The sequence below is a fragment of the Gracilinanus agilis genome, chromosome 3 (assembly GCF_016433145.1).
Source record: "Gracilinanus agilis isolate LMUSP501 chromosome 3, AgileGrace, whole genome shotgun sequence".
NCBI lineage: Eukaryota > Metazoa > Chordata > Mammalia > Didelphimorphia > Didelphidae > Gracilinanus > Gracilinanus agilis.
In genome coordinates, this window is record NC_058132.1 from 129,391,666 (window position 1) to 129,406,149 (window position 14,484).

At 36.6% G+C, this 14,484-nt stretch overlaps 1 protein-coding gene across 1 annotated transcript in view; it reads right to left on the reverse strand.

Annotated features, from left to right (window-relative positions):
• CCNA1 (cyclin A1) overlaps positions 1-14,484 on the reverse strand; it is a 181,336-nt gene that overhangs the window by 16,689 nt on the left and 150,163 nt on the right. The window contains exons 3-4 of the mRNA XM_044668956.1: positions 14,156-14,478; positions 13,537-13,722 (exon numbers count right to left, since the gene is read on the reverse strand). Coding sequence (XP_044524891.1) covers positions 13,537-13,722; positions 14,156-14,478 — 509 coding nt within the window. The remainder of the gene's footprint in view (positions 1-13,536; positions 13,723-14,155; positions 14,479-14,484) is intronic.

Below are 14,484 nucleotides of genomic sequence, written 5' to 3' on the forward strand. Positions count from 1 at the left end.
CTTATCTAAGGCATAGACAAAGTTTCCCACGCTGAAAAAATTACACAAGTTTAGCATATTTGGGTAAAGAATGGTTTGCGAGCATTTATGAAGGAAGTGGGGATCAAGGAATGGTTCAAACAGGTCATGCCAGATTAACCTCATTTCCCTTTTTGACCAGGTTAGTACTAAATATATAGATAAGGAGAATGTTGGGATATATATATTTCAGCAAACTGCCTAAAACAGTCTTTTGTGCTATCTTTTCAGAAAAGAAGGAAAAATGTAGCCTAAATAACTTGAAAATGGTTGGCTAAACAAATACAAAGAACAATTTCTGCCCTTGGTCCTATTCAACATTCTAATCAGTCATTTGGACGAAGGCACAAATGATATGCTTACCAAATTTGAAGATGACATGAGACGGGAGAACCGCTAACACTTTGGATAACAGATGGTCAGAAACCAAAAGGATCTCTACAGCCAAATCTATTAGGAGGAGATTTAACAGGGATAAAATCAAGTCCTACACTTAGGTGCAAAATACAAACTTCACAAGTATAAGATGGGGAGAGGTGTGGCTAAATTAAAGCTTACGTGAACATGATCTTTGGGTGCTCAATTGTAACACTGATGACATGATGGTCACAAAAGCCAACGTAATCTTAGAATGTATTAAGGGAAACTGTATCCAGATGAAGGAAAATTATAGTTCCATTGTAATCTGTAAAGGTCAGACCACATTTAGAATTTTTCCAGTTCTATTCATCATATTCTAAGGACATGGACAAGATGGAGGACATCCAAGATAGGGGGCAATAGGATGCTGAGAAGACCCAAGATCATGCCATGAGGATCAAATCAAAGGAACTAGGTGGAGGTGCTTTACCTCAAGAAAAGAGATTAATTAAAAGCTACAGAGAAGAGCATTTGATGTAACCAAAAGCTTCTTGATAATTAAAGCCATTTAAAATTGGAACAGGCTGCCTTGGGAGACTCTAGCATCCCGAGCATTTCTGTTTAAGTGAGGAATAAATAGTTCCTAATAGCTTTTCCACCTCTTAGGCATCTATAGCAACAAGGTAAGGGTTAAGTGTTGCAGATTTAACGTCAGACAAATACTTATAAATCTAGCAAGCTTAAGAAAGAAAAATTAAATATTTTATTCATTAGATCCAAAAAAGCAAGTTGCTACTTAGACATAATAGAGGACAACAGCAAAAACACTGTCCAACTCTCATATCAAGACAAATAATAGTCTGATGCTCAATCTTCAGTTTAGTCAGCAAACATTTAAGTGCACAGTAGCATTGGGGACACAAAGAGAAAAAGAATCCCTGCCCTCAAAAAATTTGCAATTTAATGGCAATGGGGGGAAGGGAAGGAGAACTTAAGATTCTGTTTAGAATCATATGTATTTATATATCACATTGTCCCCAAAACAGTGCAATTTTAGCTTTAATAACTTCATAAGTAAATTGCTAAAAATCTACCAAAAATATTTGAAAGCTTAATTAGCTTTTTAAAAATCTATATATTTATTGTTAAAATTTAACATTATATTAAGCACTCAAGATGATTTTTCAAACTTTTTAAAAAAAATCTTTATCCATTCTGATGAATAAATACAAAGGACAATTTCTGTCCTTGGCCTTAACATTCTAATCAGTGATTTGGATGAAGGCACAAATGCTTACCAAATCTGAAGATAACATGAGATAGGAGAACCACTAACACTTGAGAATTTGATTTATACATGGCCATTCTAACCTGACACCATGAGAATATAATGCAGATAAATGGAGATCATGTAACTGAGATGGCAAGCAAGAGGATCTTTTCTATAGATCCATTATTTTGAGAAGGTATCATATCTGGAAAGTGTCACACACATTCACATGCAATGCCACATCTTGTTAAAGTTAAATTTTTTTTAAACCCTTACTTTTCCTCCTAGAACCAATATGGAGTATTGGTTCCAAGGCAGAGGAGTATTGAGGGCTAGGCAATGGGGGTTAAGTGACTTGTCCAGAGTCACAGAGCTAGGAAGTGTCTGAGGCCAGATTTGAACCCAGGATCTCCCTTCTTTAAGCCTAGCTCTCAATCCACTGAGTCACCTAAAGTTAAAATTTTTAATTTTTTCAAAACTCACAAAATAAGTATAAGTGAAATTTAATTAAATAAATACTTAATACTAACTTTATTCCATTTAATCTTGAGAGGGGTAAAATGAATTGTTTACATATCAATGGATTTCAAAGGAGCTATTAATGAAATGGTGTTACTCTAGGGATTATGACTAGTTTTAGTCTTTGCCCAAAATATTTAATTGCTTTGACTTAGAAAATTTTGATTTCAGAATTCAACAAATTTACTAATTAATCAAAAAGAGTTTAATAATTTAAAACATTATTGGAAATCCAGAAACAAAAGGAAGGAGGCAAAGTAATGAGTTTGTAATTTGTGAGTTGATAGGCTAAAGTTATTAAAGCTTAAAATTGCAAACTTTTGGGACACAGTATGTGCATGCATTTGTTTATATTTATGTGTATATACAAATATATACTACAAAACAGAATATGATGAAGGCATAAAGATCCAAAAAACTATACAAAAGTTGGGCTTGGAAATTTCAGTGAGAATTAAGAGGCATCATGGAAGACTTCTCAGAGGAAGCAACACCTTATAGAAAGAGAAAAAAGAACCAACAATCATAGAGTGAGAAAGTGCAGACTGATCAAGGCCTAAGAGATGAGCTGGATGAAAATATGGATATGAACTAGCTGGCATGAAGATGTGCAGGTGAATAATGGGGCTGAGGAAGCAGAAAGGGATTCTGGAAGAGAGATAGGGCAGAGACAGGTTAAAATGTTTGCACAGACAGCAGGAACTAAAGATTTTTGAGGAAAGTGACCTTTTTTAAAAGAGGATTAATTTGTAAATGGAATGTGGAATGAGGGACAGTATAAAGGTTAAAAGACCAGAAGAAGAAATATTCCCAGATATAGTCATTTAGAAAGTGATTACAGTAGTTCAAGGGAAAGGTAACGAGGTCCTGAATAAGAATGGTGATAGTATGAATGAAGAAGAGGGAACCAATGTAGGATCTTGTACTTAACTACAATTGTAACATAATGTAAGCTACTATAGTGAAACCTATCCTTTTCTCCTTTATTCACCAGAGAGGAGGAGGGAAAAAAAGGCAGAGTTGTCTAAGTAATCTCAGGAAAGAATTATAAAACATACTTAGTAAACACAATAGTTGTTACCAAGATCCATTAGGATACTCTAACGAGACACATTAAGGAGACCAAAATGCTATGTGGTCTGAAAGTCAGAAGATGGGTAATTTTACAAATTTGATCTCAATTTATTCCAAAGGAAATTCTATCTAATGTTCCATTAAACATTTGGTGGCTTGTGATTACATGATGTATTTAGTGTTCAAGGATACTTCAAAAGTTAGAATTTGGAGCTGTCCTTTTTCCTTTTTAGTTGGCAGAAGTCTGTGATTTATGCATCTAGTTTAAAAGATTGCCTTTGGGTAATATGGGAAAATAAGTCATGTGGTAAATAGATGTGGTACCAAAATAACAATCTGACAGAGGCTGGGTCATTCATAAACCATGATTAATGTATCCCTTATTCCACATGCTCTACTAGGGCTAGTCCTGTCATATTATTGTTTTGGGAAAAAGGGATAAGTGTAAATTCATAAGGATTATATATCCAGTACTTGCACTGACTTTAATTTGGGACCTGAAACATACAGCTAGACAAAGCTTAAGTCTTTTAAGATCACTTCAATTGACCTCGAGACAACTTAGGATATTCAAGAGCAAAACACACAAATCAAGTTGATATGTGTAAGCTATTGGGTGTTCAGACTACTCTCCTACAAAGAATCAAAACACTGTGCAGGCAGAACACTATCCAGTTACCAGAAAGAGGCTGTATAGTTTTGGACAAACACTGCATTACATGTCTGAAGACTTCAGTTCTAGCCTCTAACAATTAGCTCCTGGCCTTGGACAAGATGTTTAGCCTGCAACCTAATTTCTTTACCTGTTAACTGAAGATAACTCTACAGACTTATCAGATTTCTGTGATATGCCATATTGTATATGTTATGAACTTTCATGACTGTTTTATAGTATAATAAAAGGTTAAGTGCTCAGGGTCACAAAGAAACAGTCTGTTTGGTTTTGAATGAATAGTCTTTGGGTCATACTCATGGGAATGAATCTTAAAGTTTCAAGTAATGTTAAGCTTAAAGCTTTTCCCCAACTATTTCCTTAATTCTCAATACAACATTTTAGCATATTAAGAACCATGGATGATACCATCATTTAGTCATCAAACCTTTAGGCAGCTTATGACAAGATAAAATAAACAAATATCTATATACTACTAAGGTTGGTGATAGTAAGTACATAAAAAGGTACTCAATCCTTCAAGAGCTCAGAGAAAGATTACTTCTGGATGGAGAAGGGGAAAGTTATAGAAATGACATTTTGCCTCAGCCCTAAAGCAAGGGTTCTTAATCTGAGGTCTATGAATAAATTTCAGGAAGACCATGACCTGGAATGGGGAAAAAATCTTTATTTTCATTCATTTCTAACTGAAATTTGTAATTTCCTTCAACTATTTAAAAATGTTCATCTGAGAAGAATTTCATAGGCTTTATCAGACTGATAAAGGGGTCCTAGATGTATAAAAATGGTTAAGAGCTTCTGCCTTAAAGGATGGGTATGACTCCAGAAAGCAGAGGATAACAGTCTTATCATAAGGAATATTGTGAGCAAAGTTTCTGAAGTAGAAAAAAGCTCAAGATATATCCAGGGAAGAGGGTGGTCCAACTTGACATAAGTAAGGGTATTTGAAAGGTTATAATGTGAGGAAGGCTGGGAAGGTTGGTAAGGGCCAGACTGTAGAGAGTCTTAAATTCTAGGCTGACTAGTAAGGACATTATTTGGGGGACAAGTGAGGAACTGCTGAAATTTTCCAAGTGGGAGAACAATGATAAGGTCAAAACTAGAAGATATTACACTCACAGCAGGGTTTGTAATAGATTAGAGGGAGAAAAAAGAAAAAGATTAGAGATCAGGCTGTTGCTATCTCCTAGACAAGAAAAAATAAAAGCTGGAAAGATGGTGGTTCAGCAAAAATGGAAAGAAACAAATACCACACAAGAAAAAAAATCAATAAAACTGACTTGATACAGGGGATCAGGGATTAAAAGAATCAAGATGCTAAGTTTTAAGCACAGATGACTGATTGTTTATCCCATTAAAGGAAAATAGTTGGCTTGCTTAGGATTGACTTGGGAGTTGGTAAAAGTATTCTTTTTAGCCAGTTTCAGGTTGTGTTTTGAGGATATCCAGGTAGAGATAGAAAACCAAGTGGACAATTGAAGAGGTAAGAGAAGCTCAATGCCTTCTTTGCATAGTAAATGTTTAATAAATGCTGAACTGAATTTTTACTAGAGTTCAGGAAAGGGGCTAGATCTACAAATTGAATAGATTAAATTACACAAGACTAAAGTTGGCAAGGATCAGAGCCTTAGGGTAAAGCTACATTTAAGAAGCTGAAAGAGACAGTTGGGAAAAATAGGAAAGGTTGATTATAGGAGAAAGAAGAGTGTCACATCATAGGAATACAAATGACAAGGGTTTCAAGAAGAAAGATGTTTTGATATTAAATGTAACCCTTCAAGAAAGCTAAAACAATGAGCACAATAGTTGGGAACTCAGATTGCTGATTTAAGGGGTGAGTAGGTGGTAAGTGGAAATACTGGTCATACTTATTTCTAGAAATGTTGGAGCAAATAAAGACAGAAGGAAATCTGGAGCTAGAAAGTAGGGTGGAGGGAAAAGAAAGATAGAAGAGCAAGACATTTAATCTCTCGGCCTTAGTTTCCTCATCTGTAAAAATAAAGTGGTTAGATTAGTTGCCTCCTAATGTCTCCTTCCAGTTTTATGACCTTATTCACTCATGGAAGATAAAGAGATTGATGAGGTAAAGGATTAGTATACAACACTAAAGGGTATAAATCAAACATTCAGTTAACACTTAGAGTTAGTACTTAGTAAGAAGGGGGCACTTATGAAATAGGAAAGGAGGGAATGTGGAGTTGCTTCAACTCTCAGGACTTTTCAGCCTTCCCGGATTGCTTGGAATCATAAATTCTCTATCCCTCCTCTGACTTCCAAGACCCATCTCTTTTATCCTTTCTGTTCTGTAGCAATAAATTATTTGTAGGTTCATTTCTCTCTTCTAAGCTCCTTGATGAGAGTGTCTGGTTTTTTTTCTGTGCCCAGTAAGGAAAAACATTTTTTAAAAAATGCTGGTAGAATGAGTTAATAGATATCCAATTGACTTTCTTCAACAAGAAGGGAGTAGGTATCTTTTTTTGTCTGTAAAATGAAGGAGTCTGAGGTTGACTCAGAAGAAGGTGGCCCCACAAGCTGGTGCCTTAGAGTATATAAAAGATGGTACTTCAAGGAACTACTTTGCCAAACAGTCTCAATTGCCACTGAAGATGAACAAGTATCTTCCCCCCATCTCATCGCCATTATTTACCAGCAGAAAATGTTAGCATTCAGTGGAAGCAAAATAGGGAATTTATATTTTTGGCCCAAATCTTCCTAAGGCTACTTCTACCTACCAGTTCCAACCTGTTGACTTCTTCAGCTTCTCAAGTTTCTCCAAAACTTCCAGAGAACAAATGGTAGGATAAGATTGCTAGATTAAAAGTTAAGTGAACCACAATATAAGAGGAAGGGTAGGAGAGGGCATACTTATGTACTGCCAGACTCTCTCACATTGGGGAAAAAAATCTTCTCAGAAGGCCCTATCCAGAGGGAAGGATTACAAGGGTTACATTAAGGAAGGCAAAACAGGAGAGGAGTAAGGGACATATTTTCTTGTGAATGCCTCTCTGCCTCCTCCATCCTTAGGATTTTTACTTTTCTGGAAGCTTTGCCCTTTTCCCTCACTACTTAAAATGGAAGGGGGAAATGAAGAAGAGAAGATGTCCTTATATTGAGTCAAAAGATAAGAAGCCTTTTAAAATTCAGATTTTAATATCCCTGACTAAAAGATCATGGACTCCCTGAGGGCAAGGACTATCTTTTGCCTCTTTTTGTATACCCAGTGCATATCTAAAGGCCTAGAACATAGGCACTATATGTTTATTAACCGATTCTGGTCCCTGCACTGACAGTAATTGTGTCTATTTCTACCTCTGTAAAATGATAAAGTTGGCCAAGGTGACCTATTGGCTGTTTAGGTGATAGTATGAATCTATAAATTTGGGGATCTATTTCAGCTCAATGTCAATTACAATAAGAGTTGAGAGAGCCTTCTTCTATGACCTTAGGGCAAATCATTTTCCTTATCCTTATTCTTATTTCTTCTTACGCAAAACTTGGAATTCACTGGACTAGACAAGGTTATGGTCCTTTCCATCTCTAACATACTTTCAAGGTTTTGTGGAATTCACTTCAAGCTTCTTTTTAGGCTCCATGGATGTCAAGTATGAAGAATAATTGTTCTTGATAACTAGGTGCCAAGGTCAGTCTAAACAGGATGCTACCAAAGGGCTCTCTTCCTTAGGGTTTGGGGCATGTACAATAAGGGATTGGTATATGCTGTTTAGATTAGAGGGAAAGAAAGTGGAAAGGCACAGAGAAAGCAGATAGTGAGGGTTACCTAGTCAGAAACTGGCAAACAAAAGCTGAAATACATGATCTTAGTAAAAAAAGTATGCTTACCAAGCCCCTCTAGACTCTTAATCAGGGGACATTCTCTCTTAATGCTGGGGATATTTATAAGTATGTATGGTTAAGTGCTGACAATGTACCAATCACTAGACAAACAAAAACAAAAAGAATTAATTCCCTGTCTTCAAGAACTTTATGTTCTAATGAGGGAAATGACACATATATGGTAGGTAGTAGCCAAGGGAGACCATTTTGATAAAGGAAGCAGGGAAGTCCAGTGGTACAAGAAGGCAGTATATGGGAGATTGGCATGTCCTTTCCAGAAGCAAAAATTGTGTTGATTTGATTTGTATTTCTTTCCATTCCAATAATCTATCCTATCCATAACATAGATAGATGCCCCCAAAGTCATGATTGCTTTGAGAGTTTTCTCCTTTCTTATTTTAAAGAGGCAACCTAATATTACTTATTAGGAAAACTACACAATTATAGTCCTTAATCTTCTGTGAGCTCTGATTACTAGGCAACTAGGTAGTACAAAGGAAATTCAGCCCAGGCTTGGAAAAAGGAGTGCCTGCGTTCAAATCCAGTCTTAGTCACTAGTTGTATTACATGGGGGAAGTCAATTCTCTTGTTTGCCTCAGTTTCCTCATCTATAAAGTGGGGATTATAACAACATCTACCTTCCAGAATTATTGTGAGAATTAAATGAGATATCTGTAAAGTTCTTGGCTAGTACATGATAAGGCACTACATAAACGCTAGTCATTATCATCATCATCATCATTATTATCTTAGCTTCTATCTCCAAAGTAGAAGAGTATAAATCCACATACAAATTGTTGAGGTCTTTAGCAGTTTGAATAAATGGACTCAAATGTTTATTAAAAACTCTATAGGCCAAAAATTATATTAGGTACTAGTGAGATAAAGACACAAATACCTGAATTTACTTTCCAATCTTCAGCAATCTGACCACAACCAATAAAACTACTTTCTTCAACATTAGTAGTGATCTCTATGAATGGGCAGAACTAATATGATTAAAATGACAACTCTATCTAAACTAATCTACTTATTCAATGCCATCCCAATTAAATTACCAAAAATGTATTTTATTGAGTTAGAAAAAATAATAAAATTCACTTGGAAGAATAAAAGATCAAGGATATCAAAGAGATTAATGAAAAAAGTAAAATAGTAAAGGATGGAGATCTAGCAGCACCATATATAAACTGTATGATAAAGCAATAATTATCAAAACTATCTGCTACTCAGATTGACCAATATGACAGTAAAGGAAAATAATAAATGTTGGAGGGGGTGTGACAAAATTTGGACACTAATGCATTGCTGGTGGAGTTGTGACTTGATCCAACCATTCTAGAAGGCAATTTGGAATTATGCCCAAGTGACTTTAAAAGAATGCATACCTTTTGATTCAGCAAGACCATTAGTAGGTCTGTGTACCAAAGAGATTTTTTTTAATGGCAAAGGACATGTTTGTACAAAAATATTTCTGGCTGTGTTTTTTTGTGATGGCAAAGAATTGGAAACTAAAGGGATGCCCTCAGTTGAGGAATGGCTGAACAAATTGGGGTATATGACAGTAACAGAATACAATTGTGCTATAAGGAATGATGACCAGGATGATTTCAGAAAGAAATGGAAAGACCTACATGAACTGATAGAGTGAAATAAACAAAATCAGGAGAACATACACCGTGATTGAAATATTATAGACAATCAAATGTGATAGACTTTGCTACTAACAGCAATACAATGATCCAGAGAACTGTTAGGAGTAGAAATGCAGAAGAAAACATATGGTCTATCACTTGTTTATCTGGGTATACGATTTGGGGTTTGGGTTTTATAAGATTATTCTTACAAAAACAGATGTGTTTTGAGTGATAATATGTGAATAACCCAGTGAAATTACTTGTCAGCTTCAAGATGGGGGAGGAAAGGGGAGTAGATAACATGAATCATGTAACTTTGGAAAACTTATATGTAAATTTGTTATTGGAATAAAATAAAATAAAAATTTTAAAAAACTATCTGCTACTAAGAAATAAAAAGTAGAACGTAGAACAGAACAGATATAAAACAAATAGTAGTATAAGATTATAGTAATCTAGTATTTGATAAAACAATAAATCCAGAACTTGGAGATAACAAATCACTGTTTGGAAAAAATTACTGGGATAACAGGAAACTAGTTTGGCAGAAACTAGATATAAAGCAATATCTTACACCATTCACTAAGATCAAAATGGATACGTAATCTAGACATAAAAGAAGATATCATAAGTAAATTAGAAGAACAGGGAACATATTACCTATCAGGTTTATGGAGAAGAGAGGAATTTATGAGTCAACAAGAGATAGAGAGTATTGTGAAATGTAAAATGGATAATTCTGAATACATTAAATTGAAAAGGTTTTGTATGAATAAGATAAATGTTGCCAAGATTAGAAGGAAAGAAGGAAATTGAGAATAAAATTGTGTAGACATCCCATTAGATAGAGGTCTCATATCTAAAATATATAGTGATCTCAAATGCTAAATCCAATTACCTTTCCTAAATCCCAATTCTACTTGACTTCCCTACAGGTTTTTGAACATGGCAGTTCCCATTCCCACTTCCCCATTTCTATCTTCTTAGATCTGCTTCATTACTCTTTCTCACTCTCTCTTTTGCTAATTAATGCCCAGTAAATTTGAGTGAATCCTAAAATTCTGTCCTTGTATATATTTTCTTCTCTCTATTCTCTTTATTAGTGAGCTCATCAGCTCCCAAGGTCTTCAGTCATCATCTCTATGAAACATGACCTTGGGCAAGTCACTTTATCCCATCTGCCTAGCTCTTACTACTCTTCTGCTTTGGAACCAATACTTGGTATCAATTCTAAGGTAGAAGGTGAGGGTTATTGCAAAAAATTATCATCTCTATACAAATGAATCCCAAATTCAATCACCAAATATTTATTAAGGACCTATTATGTGCCAGCCATTATAGGCATGAGTACAAAGATTGAAACAATACCTACTCACAGTAAGTTTACATTCTAATGCTAGATAATAGTACCCATAAACATATATATACACACATATATATGCATAAATATATAGAAATACAGTACAAAGTCATTAAATAGAAGAGAGCTTGGGGAGGATACTAGCAGTTGAAGAGATTAAGAAAGGGATAGCCAGAGCTAATCTCTATCCTGATCTATAGTGTCATGTTACTACTAATCATTAGTTGAACTTGCCCATCTAAATAGATATATCATGGGCATCTCAAACACAACATACCAAACAGAGAAACATTCCACCACCTCAAACCCATTTTCCCTCCTATAACTAACCAATTTCTACTGAAGGGACAACTACCTTTCCATTCATTCCAATTTTACAATCCAATTCATTTGACTCTTCCTACTCCCTCAACCCCCATATGAAGTCAATTGCCAAGTCCTTTTTACCCTAACCTCTACAATTTCTTTTCAATTTCTTCTCTTCACTCCAATCTATCCTAGTTCAGGCCTTCCATTACCTTTTACCCATATTACTACAGTACTTCCTAATTTATCTTGCTCTAGTCTTTCCCCTTTCTATCCCATCTACCAAAAATCACCAAAATAATAATTCCTAAACTATATGCCTAACCACATCACTCAACCCTACTTAAAATACAAAATCCTTAATCTGAATCCCAACTGCCATTCCAGTCTTACTTCATAATTATACTCCCTTTACAATAGACTAATCAAACAGACCTGCTACCTTTTCTCCTATACACAATATTCTATCTCCCACCACATATATATGTATATATATACATATATATATATATATATATATATATATATATATATCTTTGTATATTTTGCTCTCCCAAGTTTGTGAAGCATTCTATCCCTCACCTTCTAGCTTTCTTCAAAATGCAGCTCATATCAGGCACCACTTCTGACATGACGGATTTTTTGATACACACTTCCTCCCCTCTACTTAGAAGGTAGCACTACTCTTATTCTTGAAATTACTAATTAATTGTGTATACTTATCTACCACCACTACCAAAACTCAAGCTCTTTGAAGATAGATGTTTCCTTTTTCTTTGTATGGTCACTGCCTAGTCCAATTCTATGCAAATATTAGGAACTTAAAGTTTGACTGAGATAAAAATCACTGAAGAATAAAGTGAAATGTTAGAGAACCTTAAATGCTAGGATGATAAATTTGTATAGAGGTTTTTTCTACCAAAAAATTAGTATGTAATCCCTAACAGGATTATATTGATTATCATATACACCAAACAGTTCAAGTTCTTATTCCTCCTACATTAAAAGTGCTGGGGTTTTTGGTATCAAGGTGGCCTTCTGACACCCCAATTCCATTCCAGCTTTTGGTACAGCATACAACAGTCCTAGAGTTCTACCTAATCTGAATTTATTATTTTTCTTCCAATAACAAAACAATCCTCCCTTGGTCAAAGAGCTGCCACAGGCCAAAGATCTGACTCTCTGAATTCCAAGAAATCATCCATTCTCTCTTCTCTCAAAAGAGTTGCTGCCCCATTCTATTCATCCCTTCCACTCTTGAGGTATTAAAGGAGAATTTTCACAGATCAAAGGTAAAATTAAGGACATTCAGAGGGAGGGAAAGCTGGAAGGAGGGGATGAGGTTAAGATAAGTGGTATTTACACAGTAGTGTCCAAACAGAATAAAATGTGGTAGCATTGAAAGAACACAAGTCTAAGGTCTTATTCTAGCAGTCCTGTATAATAATAATTCTTATTCTATAGCAATTAAGTTTATAAAGACCTTTTCTCACAAAAGCCCTGTGAACACAAAGAACATCACAAAACAGAAGAGTAGCAACTCTTTCTTTTGAAATTTTCCAAGTAAACTTTGGACCTTAAAGTTTGAATTAGTTATATACATACTATCCAGAAACAGCTTTTGAAAGCTATTTTTAGCAAAAGCTAGTCTAGGAGGCAATTGGTTGGCAAAGTGGATAGAGTGCTCTGCCTGGAGTCAGGAAGATGATTGTTCAAATCCAGCCTCAGACACTAACCATGTGACCCTGGACAAACCTGTTAACCTCTGCCTCAGTTTCCTGAATTGTAAAAATGGGGATAATAGCACCTACCTCTATAGGTTGCTGCAAGGATGAAATGAGATAGCATATGTAAAGTGCTTAGGCACAGTGCCTACCATATATAGTAGCTGCTATAAAAAAGTTATTTCCTTTCATTCCCTTCCAGAATTTTGATGTTACTTCTCTGCCTGTTATGTTAAACTTTTAATCTGTTATTGTGATCTTATAACTTTTTTTTCCTTTTGGTCCAGACTTGTGATTTTAGCAGTAGGAAGCTCCCTGGTAAAGAAACTCCCTCCACCAAATGCCTATTTGCAATTAGGCAGTTGCAAACCCAAAGTGACTTAGCCCTTATGTGTCAGTCTGGACTTGAACCCCTTGACCTGTCTCCATGCTGGTTCTATGTCTACCTCCATACCTTGCCAATACAGATAGCTCCCCTTCATGAAATGATCCAGCCTTTGTGTTGTGGCTTACAGGGTTCTGAGACCACGTTTTCCAGAACTCTAGCAAAAGGTATTAAAGGTAATGGCAATGAAGAAGCTCTCAGTACTCCCAGAGGGATATTTTAAAACAAGTGAAAGACGAAAGCTTTGCAACATTACTAGTTAGTACTTCTTTAAAAAAAAAAAAAAAAAGTTAAGAGAGATTTAGTTAACTTAGCCAAAATGTTTGATACACAAGGATGTTCATAAGGATGCATCCCCCAGGGCTCTCACAGTTACCTGGCCACAAGTCCTCCTGTATTGCCCATTTTCAGTTAGCAGCCCTAGCACAGTTCTTTGTGGGGGGTCCGGGATGGGCTGGGCTCTGGCAACCACCTGACAGATCTCCTGGCTTCGGGTTGCGGGGGCCAGGGGAATCCTTCCCTTGGAGATGCTGCGACGCATTGCCTCAGTCTCCCCAGGCCACTGTGAGCAGGGAGAGATAGTTAAGCCAGATATTCATCCTCTCTATTCCCTTCCCCCTTGCCTCCCAAATACAAAGGCATTGGTGACCTCAGAGAATCACGAAGAGGCTTTCCTTCCTCCAGTAAAGCCTGAAGTAAGGAGAGGGAAATGATCATCAATTTTTTTTTTTAATTAGGCGGACCAGAACGTCTCTTGCAGTCCTCAATAAGGGCTGAAAGAGAGACATTTCGAGAGATATGCACAAAGCACATCTTCCTTCTAGAAAGAGCCTCCTGCCTAAAAATCGTTTCACAACTCGGGAGTACTAAATATTAATTTTATTTGAACGTCCAACCCTAAAACTTCAAAGTACTCTCTTTTCTGCTTGTCTTTCCCTCCCCAGCCCCGGGAGCCCTCTTCCTCACTCCCGAACACAAGGCAAACAATACATTACAACGTGAAGGTCACGTCCCTTCCTTGGACACCGGATTGGCACTGCTCTGCGGCCCTCCTCCCACCGACCAGACAGGCGATGCCCAAACCAGCTTGGAACCCGCCGCGCTCGCTGGTCCCGCCTGTATATATAGAGCTTCCAATTAACGAGTGCGCTCCGGGATTGGGGCTGGAGGGGCTGCGGGTGGGGCCGGGGGAGTGGGGTGGGGGAGGGGAGGGAAGGGGCGGGGAGTGTTAATAGATTCCAGCCGCGGCGCTCAGCTACAGCTCCTCGCAAAAGCTGTCGGGAGGGCTGAGCACTAATTACTTTCAATCCACCCGCGTCTGTTG